The sequence below is a fragment of the Seriola lalandi genome, unplaced genomic scaffold (genome assembly GCF_002814215.2).
Source record: "Seriola lalandi dorsalis isolate HSWRI2012SDOR001 ecotype SW California unplaced genomic scaffold, Sedor1 jcf7180002054777, whole genome shotgun sequence".
NCBI classification, from domain to species: Eukaryota; Metazoa; Chordata; class Actinopteri; order Carangiformes; family Carangidae; genus Seriola; species Seriola lalandi.
Genome location: NW_019525330.1, coordinates 577,880 through 602,277, shown reverse-complemented (window position 1 = coordinate 602,277; position 24,398 = coordinate 577,880). Strand labels below are relative to the sequence as shown.

The 24,398-nt window shown below is 39.7% G+C and overlaps 2 protein-coding genes across 2 annotated transcripts; both read left to right on the top strand.

Moving 5' to 3' along the window:
- Positions 1-1,866: 1,866 nt before the first annotated feature.
- On the top strand, positions 1,867-12,490 carry samd7 (sterile alpha motif domain containing 7). Its single transcript, XM_023425382.2, has 9 exons — positions 1,867-2,162; positions 6,389-6,526; positions 6,860-6,983; positions 7,274-7,398; positions 7,509-7,590; positions 9,254-9,930; positions 10,032-10,147; positions 10,231-10,341; positions 11,064-12,490. The coding sequence occupies exons 2-9, from the start codon at positions 6,424-6,426 to the stop codon at positions 11,298-11,300; spliced, it is 1,575 nt and encodes a 524-aa protein (XP_023281150.1). The 5' UTR covers positions 1,867-2,162; positions 6,389-6,423; the 3' UTR covers positions 11,301-12,490.
- Positions 12,491-12,973: 483 nt separating this feature from the next.
- sec62 (SEC62 homolog, preprotein translocation factor) lies at positions 12,974-24,274 on the top strand. Its single transcript, XM_023425404.1, has 8 exons — positions 12,974-13,049; positions 16,881-16,989; positions 17,947-18,052; positions 18,491-18,686; positions 19,790-19,885; positions 19,970-20,030; positions 20,556-20,675; positions 21,119-24,274. The coding sequence occupies exons 1-8, from the start codon at positions 13,014-13,016 to the stop codon at positions 21,655-21,657; spliced, it is 1,263 nt and encodes a 420-aa protein (XP_023281172.1). The 5' UTR covers positions 12,974-13,013; the 3' UTR covers positions 21,658-24,274.
- Positions 24,275-24,398: the final 124 nt, after the last annotated feature.

The window sequence follows — 24,398 nt, the reverse complement described above, 5'->3', positions numbered from 1 at the left end:
CAGGAGAGCAGGGACGTATCACCTTGTCCAACACATTTCTGGATCTGCGTCTGTTATAGCCAACATAAAGTCTATGATTGTAACATGGTGAGAGTTGAGTCTAAATGCCCCATGTTATGTAATGTGATGTAATGTGCTGTAATGGTGTAGTAAGTGATTTCCTGGCACACATCAGGCACCACATGAGCATCATTTGAGTGCCACAGTGCACCTGTGAGCTTTGCTGATGACCAGGTACACCCCTTCATGTCACAGGGATAGCTTCAACAGGATACTGAGACATAAAGTATCTGAATATCATTTTGGGAAACATGCCTGCACAGTCACCAGAGCCAAACCCATCACAGCCCATGTTTTGTATGAGATGGAACAAACATGAAAATTGATTGATGAAAAAAGAATAGATGAAAGATCTACTGACAGCATGATACAGGTCAGGTCAGGGTGAACCTAAAAAGTTCATCCTGAGAACAAACTAGAAAAAGTCTCAAATTCAACTCAACTCCAAAATCCACCCAAAAGCTGTTGAGTGTTTTTCAGTCTGGACGGACCAAGCAGATCAGTTCAGTTTCACTACAATCTTTAATCAGTCATCATTGCCAAATGATAATACAATAATAATATGTATAGAGCTCATTAAAACCAGAGGTTACAAAATGTTTCACAAGAAGCAAAAGTGAAAAGGACTGTTCAGGTCAGGTCATATACACATACATACAATATGTATTATATATTACTCACCTGCATACACACAAATAGATACAAATACATCTGAAAACAAATCTGATTTTATCAAGCCTTTCAGTGTAGTGTATTCACGACTGGTCAAATGTTCCAGCAATGAGGATATAGACATTGTACCATTTGTTTTTTTCCTGGGAATCTGGGAGATTTAGCAACCTGGTGTGAGTTTACACTTTATAATCAAAGACTTGCAAATGATTGGTATTTCATAGGCTGATATCAGCATTTTAGATGCAATATATTTAATTCTGACTCAACAGAATTAACTCAACAAACACTGAACATTATAACCTGTATGAGAGGAGGATTTATTGCAGGACCGGTGTATTAGACTGCATTAGTTTTAGTTAGGTGTACTTAATTAACTACCATCTGAGTGTATTTGTGTATAGTATAGGATGAACAACACAACAGTGTCCTGGCCCATAGGTAACTCAGCCTTCCACAAGTTCTTGGCTTTCCTAGAGACAGTACAGGGAGATAGAAGCACCCACCCTCACACACACACACACACACACACACACACACACACACACACACACACACACTCCACATCGTGTCTCATGTCTGGCAAAATCAGCACCCAACCCAACAATTGTGCACACCTAGCTGCCACTGGGCATTAACAAAAACATCATTCACAGAGGAAGTGCAGGCCCATGCTGTAAGCGGTTGGTGAGCACAAACTGTCAGATTAAGTGGTCTGAGAGGATGATCCGGCCAACATTTAGTCGGATTTCTAGCAAATTACCACCAAGCATGTTTGGGTCAACCCTCTGGCACCCCGGGGAGCGCAATACTTCTGACACCCAAACAAGACATGTGGAGAAAAACAAAAACAAGATGGATCTCTATGGTTTATAAAGTCTACAAGCTGCATCATGTCGCTTCTCTGCATGTGGCCACAGAGCAGTTAAGGAGGGGTTGGCCATTTTGCCACTGGAAAAGGAAGCTAAGCATTTAGGTGTCTTAACTATGGCCTAAAGTGCTAACAAGGGATTAGTGAGGTAAACGTTGAAAGAGGTTTAGCACTCCATGCTTAGGACCAGTGCTGCTATAGTAATTACACATCAGTTGCAAGGTGCGGCAAGCAGTTGGATGGGAGATCACAGTGATGTCAGGACAGGGAGGGCTTACCACAGGAGATAAGGCCAGCTAATGGAGATGAAACGAATCTGTATTTAAAAGGTCTTTTTTAGTTAAGGCAGCTACCTGGCAGCAGACTGTGCTCGGACCAGTTGGCTTGTTAGTGGGAGGCCGTTTAGTTGTAAGGGAAAGAGGGACAGTACAGAGACAGTACAGTGCAGTGAGATCTCCAAAGGCTTTTCATTTAAGTTTCTGACTTGGTTTTTTTTTTTTTTTTACCTGAATTGGGACAAACCCTGTTCAGAGCTCTGCTTACTGGTTCGAACTTGAAGGTAAGTCAATTAAAACTTCCTCTTTAACTACTTCCCACTTTCCGCTTCCATCCGTCTTATGCTTCTTTTTGTGACTGATTTTATTCCTTTTACTACTCTGCAGTTATTCTTGTAAAGGCGCAAAATCTATTTATGTTTATTCTACAGTATATAAGTGTCTGATGCATTAGTATGTGATCAAAAATTACAGCAACAACCTTAAAATTCATGCACATTGCTAAAGTTTCACAGCACACAATGCAAAATCTTTCAAATTGTCATGCAAAATGTGAGCAGTAATTGGTATAAAAGGCTGCTGATCCCTCAGTAAGTGATTAATCTAAAGGCCAATGCGATTAGAGGAACAACCTTGAATTCTGTATAATTAACCTAATAATTAGCCCAGATTCTGTAAATAGCATTTGAATGTATTATAATAATAATAATAATGATGATGATAATAATAAAAATAATAATGATAATAATTAAAGTAATATTAGATACACGGTGAATACACTTATCCAAATTAAATATTTCTATATATTAATTTATGTTTCATTTTATCCGTTCAATCACCATCATTTTCCGCACTTTGTCATGTGATCTTATGGCAACAAATGTAATTCTTAAATCAACAAGAAAAACCTGCAGCTCTGTACAAGTCTCCTGAAATCTCACATGCTTCGTGCAACTGACAGAATATGCATGGCTTTAGAGTGTGTGTACCAGTGTGTATGTGTGTTGTGTGTGAAGGGATTAGGAAGGACTAGACAATACTTCTGTCTTGTCTGATATGACCTCCTCAGGGCTCCATCTAAGTCGTCAGCAATTTTTCCCTTTAATTCATTCTTGTAATGAGATTAACCAGGCAACAGCAAATCCAAGGAGTCCAATCCCTGGATTTGCCAGCTGCGGTGTGGCCTCTGCTTGTTAAGGAAATATGACAAGAGTTTGTCAAGCTCACCTTTGACAACAGATTCACTCACAAAATGCTGAAGCCACTTAAAGTTGGCATGTGAGGTTCTCACACCAACAAAGAAGTTCATGCAAGGTCAAGTTTGAACATGTGTTACAGCAGTATGCCTCAAGTCTCAGGCTACAACTTCACTTTAGAGACTTAAAACAAAACCCAATCAAAGTGTTAGCTGTGATTGAACAGGCCTCGGAAAAGATTCCTCCAAATGGCTCAAGTTCACACAAGCCCAGCCCCAGTTTGTGCTTTTCATGTGCTTCCATTACTTTCGATTCACAGAGCTATTTTTCCGAAAAATGACTACTCTGCAATCTTTGAAAAGCCAATACGGTTGTTCAATAATGCTCAATCCTGCTCTGAAGGTGTTTCAAGAATCCTCAAAGACTCTCTTAACCATTTGGATGAAAAAATATTCTGTCTGCAGAATAATAAACAGGAGATTACTTATTTCCTTTCTCAGTTTGCATTTTAAATGTGAACCACAATTTAAAAAATGTGTTTATCAGTTACATTATCAGCAAATCTCACACTTACAAATATATAGTTTTCAGTTTATCTCATATGCTACATGCTTTATGGACATGCTGTACTTTCAGGTACTTTTACTTTACTGGAGTATTCAAATCTTTTACTTGTAATTGAGTATTTTATACTGTGGCATTGCTGCTTTTACTAGAGTAACAGATCTTAATACTTCTTCCACCACTGATTCACAGCAAGTTCCTACCAACAACTATTATGAGGGTAAGAAAGAACTCAACTTGACGTAGTAAATCAGTTTCTATATACAAATGTTTTTTTCCCAGTTTTATATTTTCATACAAAATACTGCATCAGGATTTTGCTGGTGTTCAACAAAAATAGCACGGGCATATGTAATTTGCAGCTAACTGGATAGACAATAAAGTCACAACTTTATAGACAGACATTTTCATCCAGATGGAAGCGTCTTCAGGGATTCAGTATAAAGTGGGGACTAACACAGGCCACTGTTTTTCTGAGGCAATAAGATGTTTGTGATTCTTTTTTATCTGAACACAGGTTTACTTGATGCACTGTTTCTTTTGAGTCAGGGATCAAACTCATATTTATTAAGTTTAAATTTTGATTCTTTTGATTTAATCACTAAGTGTGTGAGCTGTTCAATTACACTTAACTTCAGCACTTTACAAGCCCAATCATTTTGAAATATCTGCAGTGGTTTATGGTATCTCATATAAACTGTAAATCATTCATTCCCAGTCGAGAGTATGTAAAGGCGAGAATACATTACACAAGGCTCTAAGGCTCAGAGCTTAGTGCCCACTTGGGAATTACAGACATAAATGTAGAAATACATTTCTCCTCATTTGCTGATGCTAGCTGTTGTGACATTGGCAGAGATGGAGGTGGAGGCAGGGTGCATGTGTTCTCACCACATAGCACCACATAAACCGATTGCATCCCCAGATTTATCCCCAAGGTGTTTTTAGGACATCCTGGGAGCTAATGGAGGCTAATAGGCTTAGCACTTAGGGTGTATTGTCCGGGATGCTTACAGGCAAGGTTTGCTGAGGGTAAAACTCTAAACGTGCGGATTACCTCCAACACATCCCTTTAAAGTGCTGTATAGCCAGGACTTAGCTAATAGGATCCTGGGGGTAGCAGGGGCCTGGGAAGGTGGGGATGGGGGTGGGACGGGCCAGCAGGGCGGGCTGCAGGCAGGTCAGCAGATGTAGCTAGCAGACTGTTGCGGGACTAACAAGGGGATTACAGCCCTCAGATTAGATGGACTTCAGAGGCAACTTGAGGGACTGTGGATAATGCACAAGGCCTCAGGGCAAATCTTATGGCAGCATTTGTCTGGGGGAGGGGACAGAAGAAATAATGTGGCCAAGTACGTATGCACGGTTTACACACGTCTCATACGTAGGTAAAAATATCAGTAAAATATAATTAAAATCAGGATATATGAACATCATCTAAATATGTGGTCAGTTGGTGAAGTTTTGTGTGACTTAGCTTCTTTTTTATTTATCCAGAAACACATTGCACCCTGGCCTTGGATTAGCAGAACTGGATTATTGTGCTGTCGTTTACAGTATCATATTTTGTAATGGGATTTCTGCAGTGTGGAAGGTTAATTGGAGGTGTCTAAGTCGATTCTGCTTGTGTACACAAGCTGCTGGCTCAGCCAAGAACAATGTGGCCATTTGGAGTAAGTGTGTGTGTGTATGTACGAGCGTGAGTGTACACGTGCGTCCCTTCATTACTCTACTTACCAAGGGACCAAGTGTGCTTACAGGGATAGAAAGATGAGAAAATTCCTCCAATAAGGGATTGTTTTTCCTGGTCTTCACATCTTTAAGGGCTAGGGTTAGGATTTGGATTTAGGGGTTAAATTCAAATGAAGGATTAGGTTTACATTACGGTGAGGGTTAAGGTTGGTTTAAGATTAATACTTAATGCTAGGGTTAAAGTAAGAGGTGAGAGTAAGGGTCAAAGGTTAGGGAATGAACTTGGCCATTGTTTGTGTGGGTCCAGGGTTCTAATACTTATTCTCTTTTAAATCTCAGTTATGTTCATTTATTTATTCATTTAAGATTTCTTTGTACAGGGACAAGCATATATGAACCAATGCCACATACCATGGAATTTATACACTAACTTTGTTTGCAACGGCCATTAATGTTATAATTATACATTCATTTATTAGAAAATTTTATGAAATTATTAAAACAACATATTTCGTTTTTATTAATAATTAATGATAATATACATTTTAATATGTAATTTACATTTTTTGATAAATATTTTTGCTCAAACGGGTTCACTGACATGACGCATGACATTTTCTGCAACAAATAAAATAAATTTTCTATTCTGTCGAAATAGTTTTAGCAGAATGAAAAAAAACAGTTTTGCCCATGTTTGCATTTGTACTCCTCATTTGTATCACGCTAATGGAAAAATATAGGTTTATACATATATTCTAGCACAAAGATCAGTCACCTTATGACCAACAGCTATTTTAAGCGACATAGATAACTACTGCACTCTAGTGGTAGTAACAGGAAATTGCAAGAAAAAATACACAGCATTGCCACAGAGAGAATAGTATTTATCTATAATTTCAGTTATTTAAATTTAATCCATGATACACTTATACAAATGTAAAATATGTAAACTCACCTCATTTTGTATTATACACGATATTATAGTGTACATTTTTCAGTTAAGTTGTCCCATTTTTCCAGAATGCATCTCCTGATTTGACCCTCTTTTTTAACTTCAGCAATATTCACGTGGAGGTCAAAGGTTGTGTGTGTCATGACTCCACGGGAGCAGCTGAGGAAGATGACAGCACTGGGAGAGCAGGGGGCTTTGGATGAAAAACACTGGTACCGTCTGGTGAACGGCATGTCAGCTGGAGGTGAGAAAGAAAAACAGAGGAAAGTAACCAATAATAACATAGCAACACAAAATGTTGGCAGGAGTCCAAGAAAATTTGAAAAACTAAATAAAATAATACAGCTTCAATTACATGCAGAACATTTTTTGATTTATACATTTTCCTGACACCATCTGAATTTGGTCTGAATCTGGAGCTCCAAACAGGTTAAACCAACCTTGTGACCTTGTCTACCATGTATTGATTTTAGTGTTTGTTACCTGCAGTCTCCAGCTTTTGCAATCAGAGCATGTCTGACGTGTTGTGACTAAACTTGCCCCCAAGTGACCTGTGGTGCTTCTTCTTCTCTTGCAGAGCTGAGGCAGAGGCAGGAGTTGATAATGAGGAACCAGATGGCCATGGCTCCACAGATCCTTGCCCAGGGGCAGCAGAGGTTACAGGGTGTCCCAGCGCAGTTCGAACCTCACTTCATGGAGAGGTCCTTACCTGAACTCACTCTTAAATCTTAAAGTAGTTCTATGGAAAAAAGTTTTCTCTGTTATTTCAGTCTACACAATTTTAATAAATCGCAAATTTGTTTGAAATTTGAAACTACATTGGGTCATCCATCTTCCATCCTGTGGCCCCGCCATTGTAGAGGGACCTCGCATCAAATCTAAATTATTTAATTAAGTTCCTCATGAAAGAGGAACATCATTATTCTCCGTTTATCCCCTAGAAATCATGTTAAATGAACTAATGAATTTTTCCATGCTTTTCTCCCAACAGGGAGTTGGTTCCCCCCACTGAGATGGTAGCTTCTGACACCAGACAGATCCACATGGGGCCTCACCTAGGTCCACCAATGCCCCCACATGCCAATGTCCTGCCTGGGAGGGCTTTCCCCGGAGCAGGTGAGCATGGACGGGCCATCACGCATTCATGCCTAGGAGAAGTCTGTCTGTATAGTTTGAATGGAGTGTGAATGAGTACTAACAGCCCGTCTCCCTTTCTTTTTTCTCAGCTGGCTATGGCTTCTTACCCTCAGAACCCATGGAAACAGTTGCTCGGCGACAGGAGCTCATTCACAAGCAAAATATAGCCAGGTAGCACGTGCAGAATATCATCAACATCTGACAAAAACATTCCACCTACACAAAAGTCTGCACCACATTTTGTTGGATAAAACAGACATTTTCAGCATTTTCAGATTTTATTCAGTTCCTTCTGCTTTGACACTGCGTGACAATGTGTTTCCATCGTTACTGTAGCACACACACACACACACACACACACAGTGCAAAAGTTTAGGCAGGTGTGAAAAAAAAAATGCAGTAAATTAAGAGTGCTTTCAATTAACACAATGCAGTGAATGAACAGAAGAGAAATCAAATATTTGGTGTGACCACCCTTTGCCTTCAAAACAGCCTCAGTTCTTCTAAGTACACTTGCAGTTTTTGAAGGAACTCGGCTGGTAGGTTGTTCCAAACATCTTGGAGAACTAACCACAGATCTTCTGTGGATGTATGCTTCCTCAAATCCTTCTGTCTCTTCATGTAATCCCAGACAGACTCGATGTTGAGATCAGAGCTCTGTGGGGGCCATACCATCACTTCCAGGACTTCTTGTTCTTCTTTATGCTGAAGATAGTTCTTAATGACATTGGCTGTATGTTTGGGGTCGTTGTCCAGCTGCAGAATAAATTTGACCAACTCTCCAACTCCATTTGCAGAAATTCAGCCCCAAACTTGCAAGGAACCTCCACCCTGCTTCACTGTTGCCTGCAGATACTCATTATTGTACTGCTCTCCAGCCCTTCGGCAAACAAACTGCCTTCTGCTACAGCCAAATATTTCAAATTTTGACTCATCAGTCTAGAGCACCTGCTGCCATTTTTCTGCACCCCAGTTCCTATGTTTTCATGCATAGTTGAGTCGCTTGGCCTTGTTTCAGAGGTATGGCTTTTTGGCTGCAACTCTTCCATGAAGACCACTTCTGGCCAGACTTCTCCAGACAGTGGATGGGTGTACCTGGGTCCCACTGGTATCTGCCAGTTCTGAGCTGATGGCACTGCTGGACACCTTCTGATTTCAAAAGGGAAATAAGCTTGATGTGTTCTTCATCTGCTGCACTAAGTTTCCTTGGTCGACTACTGCGTCTACGATCCTCAACGTTGCCTGTTTCTTTGTGCTTCTTCAAAAGAGCTTGAACAGCACATCTTGAAACCCCAGTCTGCTTTGAAATCTTTGTCTGGGAGAGACCTTGCTGATGCAGTATAACCACCTTGTGTCTTGTTGCTGTGCTCAGTCTTGCCTTGGTGTATGACCTGTGCCATGAAACTGTCTTCCACAACCTCACCTTGGTAGCAGAGTTTGGTTGTTCCTCACCCAGTTTTAAGCCTCCTACACAGCTGTTTCTGTTTCAGCTAATGACTGTGTTTCAACCTACATGTGAAATTGATGATCATTAGCACCTGTTTGGTATAATTGGTTGATCATACAACTGACTATAGTCCTACAAAATCCCTGACTTTGTGCAAGTGTACCTATATGAATTGATGCTGGTTTGAAGACAAAGGGTAGTAACACCAAATATTGATTTGATTTAGAATTTTTTGCTCACTTTGCATTTTGTAAATTGATAAAAAAAAATAAAAAATTATTATGTATATTTTTGAAAGCATTCTTAGACATACAGTACTCTGCAAAAGTTTTAGGCATGTGTGAAAAAATGCTGTAAACTAACACATTTCTATGTGCTCTCATTCAGAATGGAGATGAATGCCATCCTGCATCAGAAGGAGCTGGAAAATGCTCACCAGAAAGGACTGATGGGAATTGACAATCCCATGTCTTACCCTTCCAACCCCATGGCCTTTAGAGGTCGTCAGCGCATGCCAGATGGCCACGATGTCTTCGTCCACCGTCCTACCCTGGACGAACTTCACTCCAACAGCATACTCATGTCAGCCAGCCCTTACCCACCAATCAGCACGCTGCACAGGGAGAGGGGACGCAGGGCTGGCAGAAGACCAACCACACACAAGAGTGCAGAAAGCCATGTGACCAACCTGAAGGGCCAAACTGAAGATAAAAGTGTAGAGCAGAGCCCAGGAGCCACATCAGGGGAAGAGAAGGAGGTGGAGGCAAAGGGGGACATGGGAGAGGAATGTGCCGCCAGCAAAACGCACCATCAAGCAAAAATAGACCCTGAACACGCCACAGGAAGCAGGAAGAATTACAAAGAAGGGGAGGCAGCCCTGCGTAAAGCCTGTGTGAACAGTCAGGAGAGTTGCTCTGATGTGGCCAACAGTGGCACAAATGACAAAGACATATCCAGCCAATGTTCAGCTTTCCAGGAGAAATTCATGTATCCCTCTGCAGGTGGAGCTCTCACAGGGATGCCTTACATGTTCCCCGTCCCTGGAAATGGTTTTCTTCCCCCTGGTGAGTTTGGGAAATAAATGCAAAGCGTAATTACGATGCCTGGAATTGTAAAATGATTCTTTTAGCAATGATTTAATTTGTATGTACTCTTTATTTGCCAGGTCCACCGAATCTCTTTCTCAATGGTAATGAGGTGTCAGAGGACATAAGGAAGTGGACAGTGAATGATGTTTACAACTTTATCAACAGTATACCCACATGTTCAGATTACGCTCAGGTTGGTACTTGTGTTTAACTGATGTACTATATTCTTTCTGTTGTGTCTTTGTTGTGCTAATTCGGGGTGATTGCACTCTTCAGACATTCAAGGACCACATGATTGATGGGGAGACGCTGCCCCTCCTCTCAGAGGAGCATCTACTAGACACACTGGGGCTGAAGCTGGGGCCGGCTCTTAAGATCCGCTCACAGGTATGAAACACACACTCTGATTGAACCCCTGTCATAAAAGAAACCGTCTGATCACCTGTTGAAATATGGGGCATGTGTGCCACTTTGACATAAGCCTGTCATGGTCACTCTCTGTTGAGATGTGTAAGCTGGTGAGCCTGTGATTCTTGTAAGTCTTATTTATATAGCCCTAAATCACACGTCTATCCTCAGATCCTCCATATGGATGAGGAAAAACTCCATAATAAAATGACTGAAGTGTGTTGTATTTACAGTTCACACAGAGTAGACAGCATGTCTGCATTGCACTGAGTTGCTGTCACATGATTGGCTGATTAGATATATGCATTAACTAGCGCCACCATAAAGTGACCACTGAGTGTTTAATATTAATTAAACTCTATTTTATCTAATTACATTATCTTACCAGATTTATATAATATCATAATCAAAGGCTTATAAAAGATAATAAAAGACATTAATGGCTCTGTTTTATTAAAGTGTCCCAGTGAGCATGCATGATACCAGGGTCATTAAAAACTGAAGCAACTAAATGGAGTTCAGCCATCGTTCATTCTATAATTTACACCTGTGCTTCTCCTATTGTGTCATCTGTGAGAAAGGCCTGTGGAGCGCAGGTGTTGATAATTGTGACACCCAGTCCTCTGCAGTATAGACAAGCAAAAGCAATTAAATGAACACTGTGGATCTAATATGTGTCAACTCTTTTTATTCTTCCACAGGTGTCCAAGCGCCTGGGCAGCATGTTGTACATGATGAACCTGCCAATCCCCTCCACCAACCTGCACGCCACTACTGAGAAGCCCGGGGACCGGTCCTCAGAGATCGGCTCCCCTGTTAACTGCAACAGTGAGGAAATGATGGCAAGTCCAAGAGACCCTGATGTCCTCAAATCCACAGAGCACCTTCAGGAGACAGAGAACAATTCCCCTCCATCTGCCAGCAGTGAGACAGCCTGATCGGCACTGATATGTGGACAGATGTGAACCGAACAAGGCCCAGTCTGCACCTACGGCATGGCACTGTAACTGAAGGACTGCTGCTGTCACAGTGGTGGTTTTGTTTACATGATGATTAACTGGATTGAAGATGCTTTTTTACTATTTGCTACCTGGGTTTTTGATACACAGGTCCATACTAGGCCCAGGTGTCTGCTAAATATTTGTATTTTATATATATATATGTGCATATATTTCTGACAGTGGAGTGGCGGGGATTTTGAGTTATGAGACGCTAAGAGGGTTCTCATTTTTCTTTTCTCTTTTACATTACAGGCTGTCTCTAAATGTCTGATTGTGGCTTCAAAATTATTTTTTTCAGCTGCTAAATGTCATTTCTCTAGTAGGCCAGCATAAAAGACCATAGAAATAACATGGGAAGGATTTTGTAATGAAAAAATTAAATATCAAAGATTTTTGGATTTGGATGTTTGATACCTTTTGTGTTTTTTGGATTGTATAAATAGTGTTTTTTTTACATAGAAACCTGCAGTACTGTCTTCCTGTCATGGTAAGGAAAAAATAAGTGACAATCAAGAATAATTTATTTTAAGAATAAACATATAAAGTCCTGAAAACTGGCAAGATCTATTACCTGTACCTGTGGCTATAGGGGGAAAAAATTAAATTTGAACATTACTATGACAACTTAGAGCGAGGAGAATTTGCTGATGAAGTTATTTTCTTACATGATTAGCCTCTCTAAATGCATCATCCTATTTTCAAGGGGGTCCTGACAAGTCATTACATTTCATTGACTATTAAAAGGTACATACTAAAGAAGAAACACAGAAGGAAAACACCAAGACAAATAGTAAACAAAAACAATGACATGTTTAGTATTATGACATTAATTCATAATCATTGAAAATAAATATTAAAAGCAACAATAACTTAATTTTCTATTAAGAAAAACGGCTGACTTTGCATAATCCAAAAGAAGAATTTAATGTGTGACATAACAGGGGGATCAAGCTGTCCTAAATAACATGTTCTTGAGTCTTGTTTATAGTATTAATTTTTGTAATTATGAGTTATGTCTGTGAAATGTAAATAGTAATGTAATGTAATAAATAATCATGTAAATAGTCAGGATGAAAAAAGGATAGTGAATTTCAACAATCCAAATCCAATAAACAATAAATTTGCTCACCCTCAGAAAAAATACAAAATAAATAAATAAATGTGTTCAGTCTTCAAATGCAGATGTTCAAATTTCCATTTCTTTCACTGCTAACTTGAGGATTTGCCCATGTTGGTTTAAAAGGACTGGCTAGTTAACTAGATTACTAAATTAATACATTTAAAATTAAATTAGAATCAATAAAACTTGAGGTATTTAAAGACAATCAGATGAGAGCCCCATTCATATCACAATGATGGTGCAAAATGAGCTTTCCAAATAAATCAAAATAAATTATTATTATAAATTAAATAAATGTAAACATTTAAAGGTAAAGGGTGCGACTTTGCAGTATTTTAATGCACAATGTCAATGTCGAAAGCTTAGAAAAGCCAAAACCAGCCTGTGGTAAAAATGTTAGTTCAACTCCTTCAATCATGGGCGAAATTACTAGGGGGGGATTTTCAATCGTCTAACCGCTAGTCTCGCGATACTCCATGCTGTGCGCGTGCGCCGCCTCGCGCACGTCGGAGGAGCTGAGTTGGAGGATCATGGCGGAGCGCAGGAGACACAAGAAACGGATCCAGGTAACATCATTTAGGTCTTAAAAAATCACTGTCCATGTCAGATGAAGAACAACAAATAAAAAATCAGGCGCAGGTTTACGACCTGTTGCGGGACGATTGTTAACGGCAGTATCCCCTTGTGGAGCCGTTAACAGGCGGCGGATGAAGCCAAATGATGGCTAAAGGTAGCTAGCTTTAGCTGGCTAGCGAAAACAAATGTCAGTATTTCTTTTGGAAGAGACATTTCCGGGCTAATTACTATCTTCGCTACCGGTAGCTCTTACACGCTGATATACGCAGTCTATCAACGTTATTATACTACTGAGCTGTCTAGAGTTAACCGTTTTCATTGGGATTGAACTGGCTCTAAAGGTTTGCTGGCTAAGCTGCGTCAGCTCTAACCAGACGTGTTTACATAACGTGGAGCAATCTGTGCGAATTTTACTTCTGCAATATATTTAATAATATATATTGGGTCAACACAGTGAATCACAATGTATATTACTGTGCAGGTAGCAGCAAGGAAGTGGAAAGACTAGATCACTGATCTCAGTTAAAGCAACAGTTTATAGAGTGCTTACAGGTTCATTCAACTTAAACACCACTCGTATACACGTACAGAAAATCTTAGTAGTTCGATTTTTCGATCCCAAGCCTTTCCCAAACCAATACACATTTCTGATCTGTTATTCAATCATAGCCAGACACTAATGGTCAAAAATCCACATTAGTGACCTGGAAAGTACAGATCAACACATGAACATGTAAAACCTGGACCTGATCAATAAGTATACCAGTTTCAGATTTGTGAAACCTTTATTCTATAAGTGAAAACACAAAAAAGGGTGATTTTACTGATTTTGTTTTTTCACCCCATATGGACCACATTGGACCAGGTCTAGCTCAAAAGCCACTATACTGAAACTTTATGTACATAATCGCAGATGTAGGGTTAGCTTATATGTCTGATCGTTTTTCTTTCTCTGAGTAAGTTACTTGATAAATGTGTCTTAGTACTTAGACTCAGTGAAGAACTTTTTTTACTTTTATGTTGATACTTTAGAAACTTCTTAAATGAAAATTTGAAAGAAACAGGCTCTGATTAGTTTTCATTCAAAAATCAGCTGTGTTTAGGTTTCATTCTATGAACTTCCTCTAAGTAGGTTTTGATGTTGTTTCGATTGCCAGAGAATTATTTAACTATTGTGATAATGATTAATTATTTCATGTTTGGTAACTTTTATGGGTAAAAATGTCAAGCAGTTGCTGGTTCCAGCTTCTAACATGTACGGATTTAGTGTTTTCTTTGTCATGTGTCGTTGTAAACTGAATGTCTTTGGGTTTTGAACTGTTGGTTGGACAAAACTAGACATTTGAAGATGTCCCCTTGGGCTCTGGGAAGCCATGATAGGAATTCTACATTGCTTTTGGAAATTTATTATAGTACATACTGTATATAGTTAGTATGTACTAGTATGGAAATGGAACAAAGCAGTTGTGTCCTAGTAGTGGGATAAGAACAGCTGAATTGTTTTTACTCCATGTGTTGTAATTCAGTTCAAACACATTTCTCAAGTAAATCCTGCCTCCTTGAAGATTGTAGTTTTCACTTCTTTATTTTTTTCGAGGAGGCCATTTTATAGGCTGTAGCTTGTGATTCTGTTGAACTCTACTCTGTTATATTGAGAGGTACCTCTATTTTTTAACATCAATGACAGTTGACTTTATAGTATCTGACAAAACCACCCATCTTACATAACTTCCCCTCCATGTGTTTCAGTTATAGATGATTGAGAATGTTGAATTTGCCTATTGTGAGCAGGGTGTCTGGCCGACATTATTATTCTGCTGCCGTTCGAATTCAGCTGCATTGCACATATTCTGTTATCTCATTTATGAGTATATTGCAACCAAAAGAGGCTTGTCCATTACCAACATCATCACACTGCATTACACAACAGCTATCTCCTGTTTGGATGCAATTCCTCTTTATTTTTCAAATGTGTTGTTTAATTGTGCTTTACGTCACAGCTTTCAAGAATTGAACCGAGTTTGAAGCCGCGGTTATTACATGGATGTATACTTGTCTGTCAGCCACTTGGCACATTCAGATACTAAGTGCTCCAATGCTACAGGCCTGCATTTTGTCCACTCAAATTAAATCGATCATGGGTCGCCTGAATACTTGAAACACATTTTTTAGTACCATAAACTATAGTCTCCAAAATGACCATAAAGTTGAATCAGGACCTCTCTAAAACAGCTGCCCCTTTATAACCTTCATGCAGGAAGGATTTATTGCAGGGTATTAGAGTACATTAGTTTTCGGTAGGTGTTCTTAATATACCACCCAACCAAGTGCAGGTCTCTGCATGTTCAAGTTCAGTTGCATAACAACACATACTGTTAACTCCTTAATGAGTGAACCACAATGAAAACTTCCCAAGATCACCAGTCTACATTACATAACTGTTATCTTGTTTTTTAATCATAATTAGTATGGATTATGCAAGTGCAATTTATCATTGTGCTTTACAGCATTCATGGGTTGAGATGGGGTACATCTCTACCCAAAACCGTAACTTGGATATAGATTTTAACAGACCAGTCTTGGTGTGGTGCACTAGCAGACAGTCTTCACATACTATGGCTGTGACCAAGACCTGAGAGCTGCTTGCTTCATGAGCGCACGGTTAAAAGAGACCAGCTAATCCTCATGCATCAAGCCAGGTGGATCCTACAGACGGTGACAGAGAGCTTTCTGTGTAAGGGTGTCGTGTAACTGAGCTGTGTGACTGATACCTGCATCTTTAAACAAAGGCTTGTTTGATGGCCTAGTCTTCCTCTTGTTGCAGTTACTGCTCAGATCTGATAACAAAAAGTTGGGAGTGTTATGTAAAGAATCAAATATCCCAGCACCACTGCCTGCAGATAAAGCCATTATGTTAATTTTGGTGCTAAAGGATGGTAAAGACTGAGTCATTACCTGTTTCAACGGTAGTATGAGGTTGGTTGGATAAATTAAAAGGCTGTAACTTGATTTTACAGTAGTGACTCACCCCTAGGGCTTCAACTGATCATTATTTTCATTTTCTATTGAAGTTCATGATGTTCAACATTCAGTCAATCATTATTGAGGCCATAGTTTATATTAATATATAGGTACACATAGGTTTACCTCAAGATAACACAATGCACAATTCAACAACACTGCAAAATAGAGAGCAACTGTAAAAAACCACTCTGGCACAGTCAACAAGCGTCTCACAGGTAGTACCAGTATTTTGCACACGGTTCTTATGGCATTTTGTCGTATGTTGCTTGTAAATGCCTTTATCAACTTGTGATGTGGTCAGAGCTAGATGATACATCCAACAATCAGTGGTCACTCTTACATTAATAACAAGAAATATAACACCATATGTGAATGTATAATATTTCCTGCCTTGCGTTGGCTCATTTCTCAGGTTTGTCCTGATTGATTCAGTACGGTCAGTTATTGATTCGATTCTCAACTTCTTATATAATTATTTTCATTATTGAGTAATCTGGTGATTATTATTTCAATTAATCAATTTGTTGTTTTTTCTATAAAACATCAGAAAATAGTGAAAAAACTTAGGTTTGAGTAATTTATGACCTTTTCTTTCACTTGACTAATCAATTAATCAATTGTTTCACCTCTGTATCCAACTCTAGATGTAGCTGTGAGATTTACTGTTGGTTTTCTGTAGTTCAGTGCCAGAATATAATAAGTTATCATTTTACCAGATTGTGACTGTGATTTTGTTTCTGTATGTATGTGTGTGTGGGTGTGTGTCTTAATCTGTGTGCATTTGTCTGGCCCTGCAGGAGGTGAGCGAGCCCACCAAGGAGGAGAAGGCAGTGGCCAAGTACCTCCGATTCAACTGCCCCACCAAGTCCACGAACATGATGGGCCACCGAGTCGACTACTTCATTGGTTAGTGTTCGTTTTCTGTGAGGCAACAGGCAAAGATGACAACACACAACCTCAGCTCTGGGTGGGAGTGTGACTCAGGAGATAACTGTCGAAAACCTGCCCCCTGTTTGTTGTCGAACACACAGACTGACGTGTTTACTGAACAGATTCAGTTGTGTTTGAATTTTTCACAGTAAATGAAGCCACTGCTGTGTTGAAAAGTCTGTGCCACGTTGCTGAACAGTTGTCAAATTCTTAAACAAATCTTTCCGCTTCACTTTCCTCCCACACAGTATTTATACTTGTCTTTTTCTGTGGTACGTGAGAATCCCTTTGTCATTTTGGGAAATGCTGTTGAGTCAGTGGTTGTGGTTGGAGTAAGGTATGACTGCTGAGGCCAGTTATTCCTCTCATCGTCACCATCACATGTCGATGTCAGCTGCTGTATGTCTACAACCTGGAGCCATTATTTTCATTTGTTACACTTGTTGTCAAATAAATGGATGAGCAGCCATTTTTAAAGTTGCTACAATGAGTTCTCCTTGGTACAGTTGCGCTCAGGTTGTCCCGAGCATCTTGGAGAAGTTGCCTCAGTTCTTCTGTGGATTTAGGCTCTCTCAGTGTCTTCTGTCTCTTCATGTGATCCCAGACTGACTCCATCTGTTGCAGGACTCCTTGTTCTTCTTGTCACTGTCGATAGTTCTAGCTCTGGTTGTGTATTTTGGGTCATTGTCCTGCTGCAGAATGAATTTGGGACTGATGAGATACCTCCCTGATTTTATTGGGTAATGGAAAAAACATTTAAACATCTGTGCCTAAAACTTTTGCACAGTATAATTGTAGCCTATAAAGTCTTTCACACTAATGACACATTTTCAGCTAAAGTTGAATAATTTACAAGACAATCACCGCATGACATTTTCAGGCCCAGTGACACTATGTTTTTCTAATGTCTGTCTTAAATGTCCCTACATTTAGCCTCCAAGGCAGTGGACTGTCTGCTGGACTCCAAGTGGGCCAAGGCTAAGAAGGGAGAGGAGGCTCTGTTCACCACCAGAGAGTCTGTGTTGGATTACTGCAACAGGTTGGCTTCTGAAATTAACGAAAAATCATTATTCATGGGCAGGATTTTATTCCAAAACAAGGTATCCATCATTAGGATACATACACACACAATATGGTTTCTGGCATGTAGTGCTGCCGCTAACAGTTATTATCATTACAGACAAATTTACTTATTATTTTCTAAAATCCAGTAACTAATGACTGTCCATCACAATTTCCGAAAACATAGAAGGTGCAAATCAGCAAATATTAACATTTGCGAAGCTGGAACATATAACTTTTTGGCATTTCTGCTTAAATATGCTGATTAATTTCAATTAATCATGGCTTGAAATGATAATTTTCTTAGACTTGAGCCTGTGCACAGTGCTGGTGATTCCTTTTGAACAGTAATGATCCAAAATAAATAAATGTTTTTGGCCCTTAATAATCAGACGTTCTCTGTCTTCCTCTGTAGACTTCTAAAGAAGCAGTTCTTCCACCGGGCTCTCAAAGTGATGAAGAAAAAACCGGAGAAAGACGCCAAGAAAGAGAAAGAGAAGGAGAAAGAGAAGGCCAAAGGCGACAGCAGCAAAGAGGAGGAGAAAAAAGGGAAGAAGGAGAAAGAGAAGAAGAAAGAGTCTGAAGCTGCTGAAACCAAGAAAGAGAAAAGCGTACGTGATCCAACACTCTCACCCTCTGTTAGAAGATAAAACCACACATACCTGTCCGAACAAGACACTTTTATTACCGTTGGAAGCTCAGTTATATAGCACAATAAGAAATGTGATGCATACTCTGCTTCAAATGTAGTGGCTGACAACAGCACAGCCATTTGTTTCTGCTTTACTGTTGAACGCTAGTAACGTTTGATGGAGCATTTTTACTGCTTTGACAATGGGATCCATTTGAAGCAGGGTTATCAGTGTAGCACAGTGCACAGACTTTCCCCAGACTGATTTCAGTGGTTAGCATGTTTGCTCTATGACCAGTCAGAGTTAACATGACACGGCTGATCTGATCGGCCTCCTGACCCGACAGTAAATGGGGGTGGATATTGACTTTGCTGTACAGGTTTAGAGTAAACAGAGTGACAGATCTGTAGAAGTCATGGAAAAAAGCTGCTCGTGTACATGATGTCTGGTCTGGATTAGTGAAAACAGAATTTATCACTGACTGGAAAATTAACAGCTTCAATTTCTGTGCCAAATGCCTGTTTGCTGTTTTTGATTGTGTTATCAGTCTATTGCCAGTTTCGCTATTTGAAATGCTGCTTTTAATTAAGACTTTCTAACAGAATCAACATAGATGGAGATTAATGACTACGGCTGTTCTTTGTTCATGTTGAGCAGCGGTCATTCAGAAGCTGCTGTGCTACAGTCATTATTCTATAATCATGACGTCATCTGACAAAATCCACATAAATCTGGGATGACAGCAGCTCTGTTGTATATTTGGCTCTATTGGCGTCTTCTTAACTTTACTGCTTCACAGCTCCTGACACTCGCTGAGCTGCCTCAGGTCACTTTAGTACCTTAGGCTGAAATGGAGAGAAAAAAGATGCAATTACAAATTTAACTGGATTATGTGGATGTAAGGCCGCACCCTGACCGACCTTTGCTCTCTCATTCGTTTGAATGAGACCATTCAGGGGGCTCTGGCAAACTGTCCACTAACCAAGAGGTCACACTGTCCCTTTTATAACATTTTATTTTGAGTAAATTAGATTCTTATTCATGAAACTATAATGTAGTGTAATCTTTATTTGAATTAACAGGATGACAGTCCTGGAACCCCCAAGAAGAAGAAAGAAGTGAAAAAGAAGTTTAAACTGGAGCCCCACGAGGATCAGATGTTCCTGGATGGAAATGAGGTGAGTGTGCACAGAGAACAAATATATATAAGTGTTTGTAATGCTCAAAGACAGTGTAAACACAAACGTGCCTCTTAACTTCAGGTTTACGTGTGGATTTATGATCCTGTCCACTTCAAGACGTTTGCCATGGGGCTGATCCTCGGTGAGTCACTGATGAATGTTCTCCTGAACAACAAGTGAATGGAGGGTTACATTAAAACCAGTTACCTGCTTTAATGTTGTGGCTGATTGATGTAAAATTAAGGCTTTTAAAAATATTGAGCCTACACAGACATGATTTATACAGTATCAGCTAATATTAGCCTAGCCTAAATATCATAGCTTAGGGTGTATGTCCATATAGCAATTTTCAACATATCACCACTGCCATTCAGTTGTCTGGTCTTGGTTACCATGGTGACGAGGCCCATCCCATCTGATGAACACCAGCACCTTTCTGAACAGTTCAGAGTGTGTGTGTGTGTGTGTGTGTGGCCGCATGTGGCCACACACACACTCCTCTTTGGGAACAATTGAAAAATGACACTCAGTAAAAAACACTATAAGGACAATAGTACAAACAAGTAACTGGTTTTAATGTTGTGGCTGATCAGTGTATCTGTTACTGACCGCAACTGATTTTACCTTTTTTTTAATCCTCACACCGTCTGTGTGTTCTGTGTTTCAGTCATCGCAGTGATCGCAGCCACGCTGTTCCCACTGTGGCCAGCAGAAATGCGTGTAGGAGTTTACTATCTAAGTGTTGCAGCAGGCTGCTTCGTTGCCAGTATATTGCTTCTAGCTGTCGGTAAGTATGTGGTCAAAGAAATCTGTTTGCCTATTGGACTCCTTAAAATGGTTTTAAATGTACTGAAAGACATCTACTGCCATTTAACTAAACTACAAACTAAGAAAATGTATCTGCTAAAAATGTTAGTTGCAATTGTTGTGTAGGTTTATTTGTAGCATTTATAGCACCTATCGAGCAGAGGGGCAATTCAAAGTGCTTTATATAAAGATAAAAATGCACTACAATTGCATTTAAAATGCAAGATAAAGAAAAATAAAGTCAACTAAAAGGGATAAAATTTAATAAAAATAAAAGATGAAACAAAATACAAGTAGACCAAAGTACTAGGTAAGTTTTGATCTACATTTGAATTACACTAAAGGTGAAGACAGTTGTCCGTTTGATATTTAAATTGCTGTATTTAAAGATTTAATCTCACTGGTTGTTTCCTGTCTCCTCAGCCCGCTGCATCCTCTTCCTGATCATCTGGCTGGTGACCGGTGGGCGCCATCACTTCTGGTTCCTCCCCAACTTGACAGCAGACGTTGGTTTCATCGACTCGTTCCGGCCGCTCTACACTCATGAGTACAAAGGACCGCGAGCTAGCAACAAGAAGGGCTCTGACAAGACTGACGAGAAGGACAGCTCCGCCTCCACCAAGGCTCAGAAATCGGACAGCGACGAGAAGTCAGACAGCGAGAAGAAGGACGGCGATGACGAAGACGAGGAGGAAGAGGAGGAGAGCAAAGAGACAGGGCGAGAGGAGAGTAAAGAAGCTGAGGGGGAGGGAACGGGGCCGGACCGCCACTCGGACACAGACAGCGACCGGCGTGAGGACGAAGGCTCGCAACACAGCAACGGAAACGACTTTGAGATGATCACCAGAGAAGAGCTGGAGCAGCACACGGAGGAGGAAGAGGAGGAGGAGGAAGACCAGGAAACGCAAGAGAGTAAAGAAGAGGGTGGGAGTGAGACTAAAGCCCAGACTGCTGAAACATAAACTTCTTACAATCCCATCACTCTCTACTTTTCTCTCTCTGTCCTTCCCTCCCTCCCTCCTGTGATGCAGGACCTGATAGTCCGGCCTCTCTGAGCCCGCTGAGGCCGAGGAGAGCCTCCATCTCTTCTTGTTGAGATCTTCCACTAAAACAGCACCGATAGACCAGAACCAGGATAGACACAACCCTGAAAAGTTAACGGCTATGACAATGGGGGGAAAAAAATGTAAAAAAAACCAAAAAAAAAAACAAATAGAAGAAGCCTTACGGTGGATCTGATTCCTCCCACCCAAATGTTATTTATGTTCAAATGAAAACTGCCACCAGACATTTGCCTGAGGAAGTTGTCAACAAAATCCCATCAGACCAACAACATCTTTTTTTTCTTTTTCTCCTTTTCTTCATTTCTCATGTCAAGAAGTTGCTTTTTTCTTTGTGTCATTTCAGCTCAAAATGTTTTTATTTATGTCCACAGTCTTTAATTTTATTTGGATGTTTTGTAAGTGAGGTCAAATGAGTGAGAGCTATCAAGCTAAACTGACCCACAAGAGAAGACGTGCTACTTTGTCCGAATCCGAATCCTCGTCCATGTTGTTGGTACAATCATGACAGTTCTGGAGAAAGCCTGAAAGCCCCTTTTCTTTCTGTTGTTCTGGTGATCAGTCTATTGCAGGAGCACGCTTCACATCCTGTTGAATGCCATTGGGTCTGATAGCTTTCTCAGGCAGCACCTTAAGCAAACTAACATGCGTGTCTGCTTTGAAACGAAGCCGGGTGGACCAAATCCTGTAGTTTACTACAAAAAAAAAAAAAAAAAAAAAAAAAAAAAAAAAACATTGCGGCTGGGTAAAGAATTTGGAGAACAGAGTAGTACGGCTCTTTGAGGTACTTGCCATTGTCAGTAATAAAACTTTTTTTTAAGAAATGGCTGATGATCTTAGTGCAATCCTCTCACATTTTATGTTTAATAATGTGGGACTCATCTTTAGGATTAAATGTGAGCAACTGGGACACAGCTGGCGCACTTAATTTTCTTTTTTAAAAAACAATTGCAGCATTTGTTGTACAACTAAAGCTAGAAGATATAAGATCGAAGATTTATTTGCAAACAGAACTAGATTAAAAGTGAAGCAAACTCTAGTGCCAAACAACTAATAATGATGTTATGCATGCTGACTTAACATGGAGTGTGAGAGCGAGGGGTACATTTTGTTAATTCGTTGATCATTTTGTAACTGCAATGTCATGCTCCTCAAAATTTTCACATCTTTGACAACATAAAGAGAAGGAAAAAAAGCACAGCATAAGGTTGTTGATGTCTAGCTAAATAAATATTTTTGGTCTCAATGAAACCGTTTAAAAGGTGTTCGCACTAGACTCTCATCCAAACCAGTCCTGTCTAGTCTCGCACAAGCTGTCACATGTGAAAATAGTGGGCGTTGTTCATGAATCCAGCTCCGCCGGCCGGTACAAGCTCGACAGTTTCGTTCCCAATCGGAGCCCAGTACCCGCCGGCCGTGGTCCAAGCTGTTCTTTCACATTATCTTCTGGCTAGAAAATGTCTTAGATGCTCTCTTTAGTCATAGCGAGGATTATATTTAAGTATAAAAAATAGAAATGTATCATTTATATATGGATTCTATTGATATATCAAATATATACATACAATAATTAGTCTATAAAACAGCTTTTTCTCTCCTTTTCTTTTGTATTGGGAATAATAATTATACCTCCTAAGTGTTTATAATGCTAATTTTTGTTTTTATACGATCATCAAGAGTGTACTCATTATTTAAAAAGGTAACATCTGGGATTAGAAAACTGCGGGAATTTATTAGATATCAGCATCTTTGTTTATTTTGTTGGTTTTTTTTTATACTTGCCACAGTAACATTGAATGTGTGAAATGGTTGGTTTGTTGTGCGCTGCCACATCTGTATTTCTCTCACTAACAACAGTCAGTCGTTAAACTGACGTTATAAAACCAGTGGCTTGTGCAACACTGAGAGAAACCTGCCATTTCCCACATAATCTGACGTGGCAAAAACAATATTTTAATATATTCCATACAGTTGTCCTTTTGCTTTGCCTAAAAATGAACTCATCTCTCGGATTCAGTCATTTGTTCTCCTGTAATCCCTCTGAGGTTTGTAGCTCTTTGACTTTCTAACTCAGACACCACCATGTTGTTGCTCTTGTTTGTTTTCTACTTTGGTTCTTTTGTTTGTTTTTTTTCTCCCCAAACGGGCAAAGTGCATCTCTGTGTCCGAGTTGCCAATCACTCAATATTGGCAAAACCATTTCACAAAAGAGAGAAAATAAATTATTCTCCCAATTGTTCTTGACTGTTGCACAGTATCGGTCTGTTGTATATTGTAGTATTATTACTCTCTATGCTGCTGCTTCTCATCGCACATTTCTGGGGGAAATAAAAGTGAAACTGTAAAACATCCGTGTTTTATCTCCGGTCAAAAACTGTCTTTTGATCACCTAGTTGTCCACATTTGGATCAGTGTCATTCTGAAGACTGTCTCATGCAATATTGGAGTATAATTTAATAAAATTGGATGTCTGGAAATATATCTGTATCTTATCATTGCAATAAAAATATAGAAAGCACATGAGTACTGTGGTATTTTCTCTGGGATATTTCTGGTTACACAGTACCAGAGCCAAAAGAATTAACTCAATCAGTTGAAGGACAGATGATCTCCAACTGTTTTGATGAATAAATAGTCAATTT